Source organism: Aotus nancymaae, unplaced genomic scaffold (genome assembly GCF_030222135.1).
Source record: "Aotus nancymaae isolate 86718 unplaced genomic scaffold, 86718_ANA_hifiasm-v0.15.2.pri h1tg000072l, whole genome shotgun sequence".
Taxonomy (NCBI): Eukaryota; Metazoa; Chordata; class Mammalia; order Primates; family Aotidae; genus Aotus; species Aotus nancymaae.
Window position 1 is genome coordinate 14,234,516 of NW_026988487.1, and position 15,559 is coordinate 14,250,074.

At 53.7% G+C, this 15,559-nt stretch overlaps 3 protein-coding genes and 4 non-coding genes across 7 annotated transcripts; 5 read left to right on the plus strand and 2 right to left on the minus strand.

Annotated features, from left to right (window-relative positions):
* Positions 1–1,331: 1,331 nt before the first annotated feature.
* RAB34 (RAB34, member RAS oncogene family) lies at positions 1,332–5,168 on the minus strand. Its single transcript, XM_012449350.2, has 11 exons — positions 5,123–5,168; positions 4,241–4,453; positions 3,940–4,031; positions 3,034–3,099; positions 2,841–2,942; positions 2,685–2,749; positions 2,499–2,550; positions 2,240–2,321; positions 2,077–2,167; positions 1,838–1,945; positions 1,332–1,758 (listed from the first exon to the last, which is right to left on the minus strand). The coding sequence occupies exons 2-11, from the start codon at positions 4,292–4,294 to the stop codon at positions 1,691–1,693; spliced, it is 780 nt and encodes a 259-aa protein (XP_012304773.2). The 5' UTR covers positions 4,295–4,453; positions 5,123–5,168; the 3' UTR covers positions 1,332–1,690.
* Positions 5,169–6,755: 1,587 nt separating this feature from the next.
* Positions 6,756–12,163, plus strand: RPL23A (ribosomal protein L23a). Its single transcript, XM_012449353.2, has 5 exons — positions 6,756–6,863; positions 7,531–7,714; positions 10,555–10,731; positions 11,380–11,449; positions 11,667–12,163. Exons 1-5 carry the CDS (start codon positions 6,839–6,841, stop codon positions 11,679–11,681), a joined length of 471 nt encoding a protein of 156 aa, XP_012304776.1. The 5' UTR covers positions 6,756–6,838; the 3' UTR covers positions 11,682–12,163.
* On the plus strand, positions 7,374–7,440 carry LOC135271032 (small nucleolar RNA SNORD42). Its single transcript, XR_010339178.1, has one exon. It is a non-coding gene; the product is annotated as a small nucleolar RNA SNORD42 (small nucleolar RNA).
* LOC135271036 (small nucleolar RNA Z17) lies at positions 10,397–10,468 on the plus strand. Its single transcript, XR_010339181.1, has one exon. It is a non-coding gene; the product is annotated as a small nucleolar RNA Z17 (small nucleolar RNA).
* TLCD1 (TLC domain containing 1) lies at positions 10,570–14,010 on the minus strand. The gene is made up of 4 exons (XM_012449352.3): positions 13,671–14,010; positions 13,274–13,356; positions 13,101–13,183; positions 10,570–12,700 (listed from the first exon to the last, which is right to left on the minus strand). Exons 1-4 carry the CDS (start codon positions 13,862–13,864, stop codon positions 12,317–12,319), a joined length of 744 nt encoding a protein of 247 aa, XP_012304775.1. The 5' UTR covers positions 13,865–14,010; the 3' UTR covers positions 10,570–12,316.
* LOC135271033 (small nucleolar RNA SNORD42) lies at positions 11,236–11,299 on the plus strand. Its single transcript, XR_010339179.1, has one exon. It is a non-coding gene; the product is annotated as a small nucleolar RNA SNORD42 (small nucleolar RNA).
* LOC135271037 (small nucleolar RNA Z17) lies at positions 11,490–11,561 on the plus strand. The gene has a single exon (XR_010339182.1). It is a non-coding gene; the product is annotated as a small nucleolar RNA Z17 (small nucleolar RNA).
* Positions 14,011–15,559: the final 1,549 nt, after the last annotated feature.

Here is a 15,559-nt window from a genome sequence, read left to right on the forward strand (position 1 = left end):
TCTGCTTCCTGGGTTCAAGCAATTCTCCTGCCTCAGCCTTCCTAGTAGCTGGGACTACAAGCATGTGCCACCACGCCCAGCTAATTTTTTGGTATTTTTAGTAGAGATGGGGTTTCACCTTGTTGGCCAGGATGGTCTCGATCTCCTGACCTCATGATCTGCCCGCCTCAGCCTCCCAAACTGCTGAGATTACATGAGAGAGCCACTACACCTGGCCTTTTTTTTTTAGATGGAGTCTTTTTTTTTTTTTTTTTTGCTCAAACGAGGTCCATTATACAACCCAAATTAGATGGAGTCTTGCTCTGTCACCCAGGCTGGAGTGCAGTGGCACGATCAGCTCACTGCAACCTCTGCCTCCTGGGTTCAAGCAATTCTCCTGACTCATCCTCCCAAGTAGCTGGAATTACAGGCACACACCACCACACCCGGCTAATTTTTGTATTTTAATGGAGATGGGGTTTCACCATGTTGGCCAGGCTGGTCTCGAACTCCTGAATTCAAATGATCCACCTGCCTTGGCCTCCCAAAGTGCTGAGATAACAAGCATGAACCACCATGCCACCCAGGCTGGAAAACTATTTCTTTCTTTTCTTTTTCTTTTTTTTTTTTTTTTGTGGAGACAGGGTTTCATCAGGCTGGTCTTGAACTCCTGACCTCATGATCCACCTGCCTTGGCCTCCCAAAGTCCTGGGATTACAGGCGTGAGCCACCTCACCCAGGCTTTTTTTTTTGAGATGGAGTCTCGCTGTGTTGCCAGGCTGGAGTGCAGTGGCGTGATCTCGGCTCACTACAACCTCCGACTCCCTGATTCAAGCTATTCTCCTGCCTCAGCCTCCCGGATAGCTGGGATTACAGGAGGCTGCCACCACGCCCAGCTAATTTTTGCATTTTTAGTAGAGACAGCATTTCATCATGTTGGCCCAGATGGTCTTGATCTCCTGACCTGGTTATCCACCAGCTTTGGCCTCCCAAAGTGCTAAGATTACAGGCATGAGCCACCACGCATGGCCTGGAAAAGTATTTCTTAAAGGGAAGGCAAGAAAAAGGTGAAAAAAGGAAAAAGATTCCCCAGTGGTGAAAATTTGGGTATAAGCATATGTGGGGAAAGGATCAGGGGAAAGGGCTCTCAAAGCCAGACATTCAGACCTCACCCCGTGAGGGCCCGGTGCAGCCCCCAAACTGATCTTTCAGCTCCCAGCCTACTTGACCCTGCCCAGGGGCCCGGAGTGGCCAGCATAGCATCCCCACAGGGGGGTCCAGTACCAAGATGGCCACACAGTTGTGCCCATTCCATATTCCTCATCCCCAACAAAGAACTCCAGCCCCTAAAGTGTCGTAACAAAGAAATTTTAATGCATAAAGGCACAGTGAGAGGCTGGAATCATTAGGCATTCTCATACACAAAGTGTCCAGCAGGCTGAGCAAAAGAACAGGGGACACTCTCCCCCTCTACTGCTGGGCACCCTGGAGAGTCCCCTGAGGAGTAGGGGGCATCCAGTCTTTGGCACGGTGCCTGGGGGCAGGATGTGACTAGCATGGTCCCAGCTACCCCTCTGGGGATATTGCCACCAAGAGGCAGCTCTTTGGTCTGGATAAAGTCGGTGCAAATGTCCAGGGGTCAAGCTCTGGGGGAATGAAGGTGGCACAGTACCCCAGGCCTGGGCAGTCTCTGAACAGTCTCCTCAACCTCTCATGGGCAACATGTGGGCTTCTTCTTGCTGGCAGTTAGATAGAGGTTGCTGTCATTACTGTTGATGCCTAAAGAAGGGTGGGAAATATGTGAAGCAGGATCGGAGAGTCACTGCCCTCTGCCACCCTCAACCAGGCGGGCACTCACGGACAACATCCCCAATGTGTCGGGCCCCTGATTTCTCCAGCTCAGCCAGCACATTGGCCTCAAAGGTCAGTGCTGCCACACGGAAGAAGAATTCTCGGACATTCTCACCTGACACAGGGAGCAGATAGATGCTCAGGATCAGTGCTGGGAATGGGGGCACAAGGCACAGCTGGAGGTGTAGCAGTGACAGGAGAGGCAGGCAGGAGTGCCACAGCAGAGGCCTGAAGCCTCCAACTCACCAGTGAGAGATGAGACTGCCCAGTACTCAGCCTTCATCTCCTGGGCCACCTTGAGGGCGTCTTTCTCCATCAGCGCATACTGAGCAGGGGTCTGAGGGAAGGTCAGAATCAGAAGGGGGCATTCCCTCACCAAGATGGGAAGTCCCCCCACTGGCACACTCACACTCAGGTCCTTCTTGGAACCTACGAGGAAGAGAAGCACACTGGAAGGGTCATTCTCCTTCAGGGCATCAGCCAGCCACTGCCTGCCATGGGTGGTGGAAAGTGAGGGAGGAGTGAGCCTGCTGGGCCCTCCTACTGACATTCATATGTACAATAACCCCTCTCTGGTCCTGCATGCATTCTTATTCTTCCTGACCACCCCTCTGTTCTGAACCCTCTCTTCCCGGAGCCTCCCATTATATTGCAGGATGTTCACATACTTGGTATGTTCCAGAGATGCCACATCATTCAGGTTGAAGACAATGATGATGGCTGGAAGAGTGGCAGAAACAGCCCCAGGTTGACAGGGAAGCCACTACTGGCTCATTTCCCCAGTCCTTCCAGCTCTAGATGAGAAGCCATGTACACTCTGAGACCCACCTACCCCACTTCACCCAGCCACTTACCTTGAGCTCCTCGGTAGTAGGTTGACGCAATGCATTTGAACCTCTCCTGTCCAGCGGTATCCCAACTGGGAGGAAGGAGGAGTAAAGCACAGGTGTGTGCTGGGGGGTGTGGGTGCTGGGGGAAGGGATGGCTGGAAGGGGTGTGGAAGCACTCACAGCTGCAAACTGAAGGGGACGCCCAGCACCTCAAATCGTTCCATCTCGAAGTCCACTCCGATGGTGGCCTTATAATTCTTATCAAAGGTGTCTTTGCAGAACCTGAGAGGTTACCAGATGCTTCAATCTGAAGTCAGCCCACCTGGCTAGGCTTGGCCCCACCCTGCCCAGTTCAGCTCCAGCACCCCCTTACCTATTAATGAGGCAAGTCTTCCCCACCGACAGGTCCCCCACCACGATGACCTTGGAGATCTTAAATCTGCTGGACACAAGAGTGGGCAAGGGGAGTGGGCACAAACTCTTTCACCCTCGGGAGTTCCAGTGCTCCCGACTAGGTCCACGAAGGTAGCTGCACCTACGCTGAGGGACTTATAGACACACCAGGAGTCCCAGGCAGCTGCCTGGACAGATGTGCTGGGGAGGAGGAGTGTTTTATGCTCCAGCATCAGAGAGACATGAATTTGAATCCCAGGGCTCACACTTATTAGGTGTGTGACTTTGGACACGTTATTTAACCTCCCTAAGCCTCAGTTTCAACACTTAAGTGAAGTTAGTATATATTTTATTGGGTAGTTGTGAAGGTTAAAATGAGATAAATGTCCTATATTCTAAGACACCCTCCCCCACCATTTAACATCTCTGAAATCAGAATATATCTTAAGTGATGGTCTTTTCCATTCAATAAAGATAATGATAGTACCCGACACTGCCTGGCACACAGCAAATGCTCAGTTAATGGTGGCAACTGTTATCAGTATTACCTTTAAAACCCACAATAAAACTAATTCCTGTAAGCACAGCAAGACCCCTGCCCATGGGCTCCATGGATGCTATGTGGGGATCTGAGCAGGTGACCACCTTCCCATCTCAGACACCTTAGTCTCTACTCAGGAATCCAGCTGCCACCTTTTACCCCACCCCATCTCAAAGAACTCACAACCTTGTTGGAAAGAGAGGAGAAAACACAGCGGCTTAAAGAGGGGAAATAACCATATAGCTGGTAGGGGCTGAAATGAAGCCCCAAGAGGGAGGTTGTTTACCCTTGCTATGGCTAGTTTCCTGGGACCTCCTCTCTTTGTTATGGGTGTCCCTAACTCACCCCACGGTGCCTGTCCGGTGCTCCTGGCAGGCGCAGGTGACGCGGGGGTGGAAGTCTTTGTGCACGTGCAAAGCGGCCTCCTTCCTCAGGCACTTAGTGGGAGGAATGATAGAGAATGGAGCTTCCGGCTCCTGGCCCTTGTCCCGCAGCCAAGCAGCCAGAAGCAGGGACCACCCAGAAGCAGCAGGCCTAGCTGGGTGGCAGGGCTGGGCCCAGTCCTCTAACTCGTCAGGTGCCGCCTCCTCCTCCCCGCCCACACCCTGGGCTGTAGACAGAAGCCTGACGTGGCTCTGACCCCTACCTGGGGCAGCTCCGCCAGGACGCGGTCCCTCCGCACTGGAGCCAGAATGTTCATCCTGCCTGCGGCCTTGCGGGGCGCCTTGAGAAGGAGCCGAGGCCGGATCTGCGCCAGCGACCCGAGCGCGTGGAGACCCGACGATCACCCGCGGCCGGGGTGTCCCGACTATAACTCGGGGCCACGGAGAACCTACTGGAGCCCGCGGTCTCGGAGACGCTACGACCACCGCGGGCCACGGAGATGAAACAATCACCTGGGGCCGGGGCGAGCCCACAATCACTCGGGCCCTGGGCGTCCCGAAGATGACTCTGGGGCGAGGAGACTCCTCGGCCGCCAACTGGGGGCGGGGAGTCCCGTCTGGTGGGGGCCGGGCCCGCGCAGACCCTACGATTACGCGGGGCCGGACAGTGCCTACAATAACCCGGGGCCGCGGAGACCCGACGTCATCTCGGGGCTGAGGCGGCCCTACCATAACAGAACGGCCCGGGGGCGCAGAGCGGCCCCGCCACACGGGGTCAGTGTGCGCAGGGGCGGCGCTGCCAAGGCCCGCAGGCCGCTGGAGGAGTGGGCGAGGGGCCCAGTCCGGCTGCAGGGCCTGGCGTCCCACTCCGCTCGGGCTGCGCGAACGCTGTAACACGATCCCCGGAAATTCCTGGAGAAGGGCCGCCCCCTGCCCCTCTCCTGGCCGCTGCAGGCCTCGCAGCCCGCCCTCGCCTCCCTCTCCTCTCCTCCCCTCTGCGCTGCCCAGCTCAGGCTCCCTCGCCTGACGCTTCACGGGGCACCGGGACCGCCCCCAGCCAGGCTGGAGCCTATCCAGATAGGAACTCCCCAGCCTCCTCTCCCCTGCACCTCTAAGCCGGGCTGCGCCTTCATGGGGACCCTTACCCAGCTGAATTGGTGATGGGGAATCGGAGACTGCTGCGCAGCATCTGGCGATGCCAGGAACCCGCGGGGAGGGGAAAGGGGGAGAGAAGGGGCCCAAGGAGAGGCGGCGCTTCCCTCCTCAACTCCAGGCCCAGGAGGTGACTCATAGAGTCTGCCCCGCTTGCCCTTCTGCCCTGGGATGTGGGAAGGCGGAAGCGTTTGAAGGGGGTGCCAGGGTTAGAATGAGGTGCCCACCGAGGAGAGAGACGTCTGAAGTCTGGCATCTTTTCCTTCAAGGCTGCTGTGGAGATTGGGAGGTGGAAGGGCTGAAGATCAAGCTGCTTCCCTCGACAGAGGATAAAGAAGAGCTAAGCGGATCGGGAAACTCCGCTCTTTGGGGTGCTCTCCGCTCTGGGAGGTGGGGACTCCCCTCCAGTGTGGGTGTTCATTGCTCTGACCCCATTGGAATCTTTACCCCCCAAGGACAACTATTTGCAAAGTCCTGCCGGATAGAAGAGGGGGTAGTGCACAATCAATTTCACCGTCAAAGGGGATGTCTCTGGATTTATGAGGGGAGAGGGAAGACAGAAAGGATCAAGGGGGATGAGTTAGGCACACACCTCAGGAGAAGCAAACATGAGTGTTATGAAACCTTGTCCTGTGTCTGGAGCTGAATTTGAGGATGTAAAGGTGACCCGGACATGGAAGGGAAGACTAGTTTAGGGTAGGGGACTGTGAGTGAAGTTACTCACAGGAAGAACTAGCGAATCTTGGAGAAACGTGTGGAATTTTCATAGAACTTCAATAGCATTATCAGAAATTCAGGAAAACTGAGTGCCAGTGTCGCAGGTGAAGAGGGGCAGGTGTGGCCTCCTTGTACCTCTTCTGACACTTGTCCCCCTCGTGACTCGATTTTTTTTTTTCTTTTTTTTTAGACAGGGTCTCACTCTGCCACCCAGGCTGGAATGGCTCACTGCAGCCTCGACCTTCCGGGCTCAAGAGATCCTTCCACCTCAACCTCTCAAGGAACTGGGACTACAGGCACGCACCACCATGCCCGGGTAATTTTTGTATTATTTTGTAGAGATGAGGTTTCGCCATATTGCCTAGGCTGGTCTCGAACTCCTGGGCTCGAAGCAATTCGCTCACCTCGGCCTTCCAAAGTGCCGGGATTACAGGCGTGAGCCACCACGCCCGGCCCTGACTTGATTTTTTTTCTGCCACCAAATCACTGTGTTATCGATTAATCACATTCCTCTCTGGATCTCAAGTTTCCACAGATGCTGGCTGAGGGAGTTCGACCGAGCAAATCCTGCTCCAGCACTCTAGAACTTAGCTGTATCTAACTCCCGAGTCAATATAAATGTGTTCTTTCCGCTTGGCAGCGTTCCTGTTTCCTGGCGTGGCAAACCTCTTCCCTGAGTACTGGCAGTTGATCAAGATGGGAAGCTCCCGGGACCAGACCCGAGCGACACTCGGCTACGCGGGCCACTGGCCTGAGCAAATAAATGCGTGTCTACAAAAAACTACAACCCCCATGAAGCTTTAGTGCCTTTGAGGGGAGGAGTGGTGCATGCTAGTTCACGCTCGAAAAAGAAATTACACCTAACTACCGTTCCCAGAAGGCGCCACTCTGCAAATTACCCAGTCAGCTCTAAGTACAAAGCATCGCGAGTCTTTGGTGCGATTTGGCGCTATAAGCCCGTGGGAACGGGCATTGGAGACCCTTTTCACAAGATGGCGCCGAAAGCGAAGAAGGAAGGTGTGTGCTGGGGATGGGGGCCGTTGTTGGTTTACCGGGGATCGTCGCGCCGCAGAGCGAACGAATTGGGAGTATCGCAGCTGGACTAAGCCCTGAGGGCTGTGCTCCGAAGCTGCTCCCCGCGATTCAGACACGCAGTGTATGTGGGCCGCGTGGGCCCAGCCTCATGGGCTGAGTTCCTGTGGAGGAAGTTGGAGAGGTCACCCCACCGGCATTATCACCCGCCAGGGCGAGCCAGACAGTCGGCTCTGGGAAGCTGTACGCATCCACAAGCTGGCGCGCCATGTCCCCGGGCCTGTAAGGAATTAGTGCCCTCAGCTTTACTCATTTTCCTTCAGGTTCACGTTTGACCAGGCTACATTACCCGCCCCCTCCGCGTGGTTTTGCGATGGGATATGTGTAAAATTCGTAGGACATGTTCTGGAAGGTTATCAAGCTTTCGTTCAGTGCTACTTTGTTTCTTAGTCGTATTCCTGGAGCTGCGAGTTGGTCACTTTAGCCTCTGGTATCGTGCATATGATGGAAAATTTTTAATCTCCTGACACTTGTGATGTCTGCAAAGGAACCACTGATGCACGCGTGGCCAGGGTCGCCCACTGTAGTTCTTGAGGCCGGAGGTGGCCTATTTTTAAATTCCTCACCCTCATTTTCTTTTCTTCTCTTCCAGCTCCTGCCCCTCCTAAAGCCGAAGCCAAAGCGAAGGCTTTAAAGGCCAAGAAGGCAGTATTGAAAGGTGTCCACAGCCACAAAAAAAAGAAGATCCGCACGTCACCCACCTTCCGGCGGCCCAAGACACTGCGACTCCGGAGGCAGCCCAAATACCCTCGGAAGAGCGCCCCAAGGAGAAACAAGTCAGTATTGCCCCACTACCCATGAAAAGATTTGGGTATCCTCCATTGGTAATTGGGAAATTCACTCACTCTGTGTGATGGCTTCTCAGACACAAGTTGTGTTCAATGTGCTTCTCTTTTTTAATTTTAAATAGAGATGGGGTTTCATCATGTTGGCCAGGATGGTCTCGTGATCCGCCCGCCTCGCCTTCCCAAAGTGCTGGGATTACAGTCGTGAGCCGTGCCCGGCCCAGTGTGCTTCTCTAATTGGAAGTGTGAGGATATTGTTTCTGCCCCATTTACAATGCTGGCAGGAATTCTTTTTAAATCAGCCCAGTGACCCGGCGCGGTGGCTTACGTCTGTAATCCCAGCACTTTCGGAGGCCTAGGCGGGTGGATCATCTGAGGTCAGGAGTTTGAGACCAGCCTGACCAACATGGAGAAACCTCGTTTCTACTAAAAATACAAAATTAACCGGGTGGGGTGGCTCATGCCACCTTGAACTGGGGAGGAGGAGGATGTGGTGAGCGGAGATCGTGCCATAGTACTCCAGACTGGGTAACAAGAGTGAAGCTCTGTCTCAAAAAAAAAAAAAAAAAAACCAGAGTCTCCTTCTTTTCTTTTCTTTTTTTTTTTTAAGACAGGGTTTCACCATGTTGGCCAGGCTGGTCTTGAACTCCTGACCTCAGGTGATCCGCCTGCCTTGGCCTACCAAAATGCTGAGTTTACAGGCGTGAGCCACCATGCCCGGCCAAAAAACCAGAGTCTCTCAAAATTTCTGGTAGGTTAATTATTGCTTCACATCTGGTCACGGTTTGAAAACTATTTTGGGGGGAGTATGAAGTAGAATTACAGAGATTCCTTGCTCATAGCTCCAACTGCTGTAGGGAACAATTCTTGAGGGTGAGAATGTGGGTTGATTCTTGATTGATAATGGGGATTCCACTATCTATATTTTGCAGTTATGGCCTGCAGCGGTGTATAGAAGCTTTGTTCCATTCATTTTCCCAAATTTTCATACTGCTGAAGGAATGGTTGGGGGAGAATGAGCAAAAGGTTGGGCACTTGAGTATTTGAGCTACCAGTAATAACTGACTTTTTAGCGACCACAGATTTGAGTAGAGCATTGGTAGTAGTTACTACCAGTGGGTTTTTGCTGCTTCTGCTCTTTAAGAGAAAGAATGAGAAAAGAAAAAGCCGGGTGTGGTGGCTCATGCCTGTAATCCCAGAACTTTGGGAGGCTGAGGCAGGCAGATGACCTGAGGTCGGGAGTTCCAGACCAGCCTAACCAACATAGTGAAACCCTGTTTTTACTAAAACTACAAAATTAGCTGGACGTGGTGGTGCCTTCCTGTAATCCCAGCTGCTCAGAAGGCTGAGGCAGGAGAATTGCTTAAACCTGGGAGGCGGAGGTTGCGAGCCGAGATCATGCCATTGCACTCCAGCCTGGGCAACAAGAGTGAAACTGTCTCAAAAAAAAAAAAAAAAAAGTGGATTGTGTTCATAGAGGAAAGCAGTTCACAGACTGTCTTCCTGCCCCTCCCCCACTAAGTTGGACCTAGAATTTAGTGTGATGAAGTTTAGACCTGACCGGGTTTCAGACCAGGAAAGTAGTGTCCGAGTAAACAGCCTGCCGCTGACTTTTAGTGGGGAAGGCTGTATTATAGTTGTGCTCAGCTGTACATAAGAATTTGCTCTTGAGGGATGGAGGTGGTGGCTCACACCTGTAATCCCAGCACTTTGGGAGGCCAAGGCAGGTAGATCATGAGGACAGGAGTTGTTCAAGACCAGCTTGGCCAATGTGGTGAAACTCTGTCTGTATTAAAAATAAAATTAGCCGGGCACGGTGGCTCACACCTGTAATCCCAGCACTTTGGGAGGCCAAGGCGGGTGGATCACAAGGTCAAGAGATCTAGACTATCCTGGTCAACAAGGTGAAACCCCGTCTCTACTAAAAATACAAAAATTAGCTGGGCATGGTGGCGCACGCCTGTAGTCCCAGCTACTCGGGAGGCTGAGGCAGGAGAATTGCTTGAACCCAAGAGACGGAGGTTGCGGTGAGCCGAGATCACGCCATTGCACCTTGGTAACGAGCGAAACTCCGTCTCAAAAAATAAAATAAAATAAAATTAGCTGGGTGTGGTGGCGCTCACACGGAGGTTGCACTAAGCCAAGATTGTGTCACTGCACTCCAGCCTGGACGACAAATCCATCTCAAAAAAAACCAAAAGATTTTGATTTCAAGAATTGGTGGCCCTCGATCATAGAGCCAGTTTTCAGCAACCAAAAGGGGCAGAAATGCATGAGTCAGCCTCAAAGTGAACCACCAGAGTGGAACACTACCAAATAGATGATTTATTTACTGGAGACTGGCTGTGTCACTAAGCTGGAGTACACTGGGGCGATCTCAGCTCACTGCAACCTCTGCCTCCCAAATAGCTGGGACTACAGGCACACTCGACCACACCCAGCTAATGTTTGTATTTTAAGTAGAGACAGGATTTCACCATGTTGACCAGGATGGTCTTGATCTCTTGACCTTGTGATTTGCTCACCTCGGCTTCCCAAAGTGCTGGGATTACAGGCGTGAGCCATTGTGCCTGGTCAGATGATTCTTAAATCAGTTGAGTAAGAGCCCTTCAAGAGAAAGAAAATGCACCATGTTCTGCCCGTGGGGTTGGGGCTCAGGCCCTTAGATTTCAGGGTGCAGATGATGACACTGTAAAGCGACCAAAGTCTGAACAAAATGATTGGTACTTCGTTGTCTGATGCACCTAGGCTTTCCTCTCTCTGGACTACAAAAGAGGGCCCATCTTTGTATTGGGTCCGGGCCAGGTGACCCCATTTTGCCTCTCTCCCAGACTTGACCACTATGCTATCATCAAGTTTCCACTGACCACTGAGTCTGCCATGAAGAAGATAGAAGACAACAACACACTTGTGTTCATTGTGGATGTTAAAGCCAACAAGCACCAGATCAAACAGGCTGTGAAGAAGCTCTATGACATTGATGTGGCCAAGGTCAACACCCTGATTCGGTGAGTTGGGCCTCAAGGGATATGGAGTGGGCTGGACCAGCAGTCTGCAGCCAGAAATCCTGCGGTTCATAAGCTCTCCTTGATGTTTATAGTCCCAGCTATGCAGGAGGATCGCTTGAGCCCAGGAGTTTGAGACTGCAGTGACCTATGATTGTCCGATTGTACTCTAGCCTAAGCAATCAAGCAAGACCCTTCCAAAAAAAAAAAAAAATTCCCCTGGACCTTTTAGCAGGGGGAAAAGTTTCCTTGATTTACACTTGGGGTCAGAAGTAGGTTTCCCAGTGTGTGACCCTTGAGGCAGGAATTATAGACTGCTGTAATTACAGACCTTTGTAAGGACCTCAGGCAACGCTTTCTAGGACTTGTTTGTGGGGTTTGTTGGTGCTCATTTTCTGGGGCCACTAGAATGAGACAGTTCCTTGCAAATTACCTTGGTTTAAGTCTCAACTTGGCCTGTGGTGTTTCCCTTAAGAGAATTGGCTTTGTAGCTTCATAATGTCCTCTGGGCTAATGATGGAAAAATCATTATTGGAAAGGAATGACATGAACAAAGGAACCACTGAAGTGCCAGAGGACTGGGGGAGGAAGTGGGGGAGGGTGTGTGAGCAGTGAAGGCAGCAGGGATTAAGGCTTCCTTCTCTACCCCAGGCCTGATGGAGAGAAGAAGGCATATGTTCGACTGGCTCCTGATTACGATGCTTTGGATGTTGCCAACAAAGTAAGTTTCCTTCCTACAAACTCCTTAATGCTCATCCCTGGGTGCAAATGATGCATATGCTGGTGACCAAAGCCTGGCTTTTGCTGATTAGTCATAATTAACTGACTCCACTTGTATCCTTAAGCCTTACCCTCATGTTCCTCATTTTGCTTTCTAAAAATTCCAGTTTAATCTTGATGTTTCAACTCCAGTAACGAGGCTCCTTTTTGTTTTTCAGATTGGGATCATCTAAACCGAGTCCAGCTGGCTAATTCTAAATATATGTATATCTTTTCACCATATACATGCCTCTCGTCAATTTCTGGTTGGGTGGGAGGCCATACATAGGAACTGTTGTTGTAACTTGCCCACTGCTTGGGCAAGACTCCTGTTCTGCTTATCCTTTTGAAACTCACCCTGCCATTCACTCCTCCATCCTTGATCACTCCAGAGATCTTTGTGACTAGCATTAGTGTCCTAGGAAAACCAGAACTCAGAGCTTGCCTCCATGGTTGAGGGTAACAAAAAGCTTTACAAGAACCCCTTTCATCCCTCGAAGAGGCTGTGTGTGAAACCAGTGCCCAGAGTTTGAAGCACATTCGCATCCATTTCAGGGGACTGTGTGTTGGCTGGCTTTCGAGTAGCATTTTGTCCTCACACACCCATCTACTATGTCCAACCGGTCTGTCTGCTTCCCTCACCCCTTGCCCAATAAAGGACAAGGACTTCAGAGGAGTGCTTTCATTAGTGTTTTCAATAGTGTGGGCGCAGGCTCCGAAGGTAGAGAGGCTTGCCCCAGAGGACGCCCGGGCTTGGGGCTAAGTCCCAGTTTCCATGTGAGGCTGTTTCTGTTCTTGTCCGTGTTTCCTGTCCCAGGCTCTGTGCCTCTCACTCAGTCAAGAACTTGTCTTTGTGTTGCCGCCTGGGGACACGCTCAGGGCAGAAGTCGGAGCGGAGGAGGCGGGAAAAGTAGATTAGGATCATCATGTCCAACATGAGCAGGACAGCCAGCAGGAAGGTGCCCAGGGTCCTCTGGCCCACATAACGCAAGAAGAAATGGGTGAGGTAGGCCTGAGGGGCCAGGCGGAAGAGAAAGTACATGACCAGGTTCACATACTTGTTAACCCGGTAGAGGAGATGATCCTGGGCGTTACTGATTTTCATCATCATGCGGATGGTGAGGAAGATGTTGCTGACTTCCACCAGTAGCGTTAAGACACCCCCACCGACAAAACTGCTCCAAAAGATGCCAGAGAAGAAGGCACCCATGGCCTAAAGGAAAAAAAGAAGAGTTAGGGAACCCAGATGCAAATGCTTTCCTGTAAGTTGGTGGAGGACATCAGGTGGAGGGCTGGAAAATCCCGAATTTCTTCCTTCTGGAATAATAGTTTGTAGAGAATAAGATGCTTGGTTCTGTTCATTCAACATCGTTAGATTTTGATCACAGCTTCTGGTTGTGGATGGTGTCTCCAATTTAAGGAGCCAGTGAGGCCATGGGTTGCTGGCCTCAGTGAATAAGCACACAGACTGCCAACCTCCAGCATCCTAGCATAAGAAGTAGCACACAGGTTGCAGGGGGTGGGGGTGGGGTGTTAAGAAAACAAGCCACCTCCCAGGTTGAGAAACGCGGTTACTGGCACGAGGCCTATTCCACATAGCCCGCTTCTCTTACCATGATGTGATGGACAAGGTATTCCCAAGAGGCTCGCGCCTGACCGCTAGCCACGATGTCCACCGTGTCGTGGATGAAATACCCTAATGGAGGGATGAGACAATAGGTCACGAACGACTGAACAAGCAACTTCCTGTCCCCAACTAGCCTTCTGCTTCCTGGGCAAGACCTACCTGCAGAGAAGCAAACGAGCAAATAGCCAGAAAGTGACCATGCTGTCTCAATCTCCACCAACATGTCGGGGGTCTGCCATATACTGTAAGGGAGGGAAGAAAGGAGGCTCACCTTTCCGGTTATCCTTGCCAGCCCCGGGGGAGCCTCGGCTCGCGCTAGTGGCTGACTGGGAAGCTAGGAGCGGCTGGGCAAACCCAAGTGCCTCGAGTTTCCCAGGTGCCATCCCCCTCCCCTGCGGCCACAGCGGCTTCTGGTTGGATAGGATACCAAATGGGATCAGGTGAGAATGCGTGGCCTCAGCCCGCCAGTGAGCGATGGAGGTAGTAACAGAAGAGCCGGCCCCAACTCCCCGCTCAGGATTCCCCGGCCACCTCATTCCCACAGTCGCTCACTCACCACAGCAGCGCCCAGATCCCCGACACAATGGAGTGAGAGAAGGAGACGAGCAGGTTGTGCCAGCGCCAGGTGCGCAGGGGGTCGGCGCGCACGTGCACGGGTAGGGGCAGGCGACAGATCGCGCGCCGGATCGCCCGGAAGGTCAGCGTGGCGCCCAGGAGCAGCGGTAGGGCGGGGTGCAGCAGTGGGGGCATGCTGGCCCTCCCTGCTGTCCGCCCGTCCGCCCTCGAGGCCGCCTCCTAGGGCTGTTCCGGGAACCGGGATCCCTCTAGACCCAGTCCAGCACAGCCGTCTCTCCCGCCAGCCGCCAGTCCCACACAGTTTCGGCGGAGCCCTCTAGGCCCCTTGGCTCCTCCCCGCCCTCCCTGCGAGGCCTCTGCCCCCGCCCCCAGCTGCCCTCGCCCCCGCCCTGCCCGCCTGCCCCCGCCCCTTAGGCGCCTCGGCCTCGCGAGCCGGTTGTACACCCGGCCGCCCGGCCCCCGCTGGGCTCCCGCGGACTTCTGGCAACTGGGACCTGTACTGGGGGAGCGCTGCAGAGGCACCCCTCGCTGGCGCCTCCCGACTGCCGACGGAGTCCCCGCTGCCCTCGCTCGCTTGGCCTCATTAACCCGCGTCCCCACTTTCCCCGGGGCCACCGGCTCCCCCGCCCTGGGCGAGTACCGCGAGAGCTCTCTCCACTGGGCAGAGCTGGACGGGACCCCGCACGCCCACGCCCCCTAAGTCCCGGTACTGGGGTGGGCTCGGGAGCCCAGCTTTCGATAGAGGTCTCTTCGCAGACCCAATTCCCCGCACCGCACCACTCGCAGTCTTCTGGCCGGAGACCCGTGTTTACTCGTTCTGCCCGCGCCCGCAAGGGTGGGCACTTGGGAACTGCTGAGTAACCCATCGCCACCTCTCCCCGCCCGCTCTTAAGCTCCTAGGACCGGGCGGCTGTCACAGTCCTCCCTCAGACAGTCCCGGCCCTCGGCCTGGCTCCCCAGAGTCTGGGCAGGCAAGACCGCCGATTTGCCGGGAGTGCTGGGTGGGGTGACCCTCGCTCTCCAGGCTGGTGGCCCTGCAGCAGTTCCAGCCCTGGCCACTAGGTGTCAGCCTGCCCTCACTGTGGTGCGGGCTCCTCCTCCCGCCTCCAAGCGAGGCAGCTGCCTTGGGGGAAAAGTAGGTAAAGTCTGGGCGAAAGGAGGAGCAGCTAAGAGCCATCGAGGAAAGTGAAGCGCGGGTCGGGGCACGGAGGGAGAAGAGGGTGGTAATAGAGGAGGGGAGGGGAAAAGCGGGGGTGCTGCGGGAGGGAGGAAGAAGCTAAAAACCTGAGGCGCAAGGACCCAGGGACCAAGCCTTTTGAGTGTTTGCCTCCCCTTATGGCTCCAAGGTTACACATTAACCCCTGTGGGACTCCTAGGTCAACCAAGGCCCAGTCGGTTTCTAGGTGAGAGCACGGGCGTCCCGGGTGAGCGGCTTTTCCGCCCCTGCCTCTTGGCTCACAGGCTGGTCTGTCAGCCGGCCGACACCGGCCTGAGCCAGCGCCCTTCCAGCGGCCATTCCACGTGTCCGGGTTTGGGTACCCTTGCGAGGGCCAGGGCCGGAGCAGAAGATAAAACGTCCCTTTCCTCACAATCCTCTAACATAGGATTAGAGCCCACTCTAACATAGGGACTCTAACCCTCAGCTAATGACCATCCTCCTGAATACTGAGGGTTTTTTGTTTTTGTTTTTGTTTTTGAGACAGAGTCTCGGCCGGGCAAGGTGGCTCACGCTTGTAACCCCAACACTTTGGGAGGCCGAGGTGGGCAGATCACGAGGTCAAGAGATCGAGATCATCTTGGCCAACATGGTGAAACCTCGTCTCTACTAAAAACACAAAAATTAGTTGGGTATGGTGACGTGCACCTATA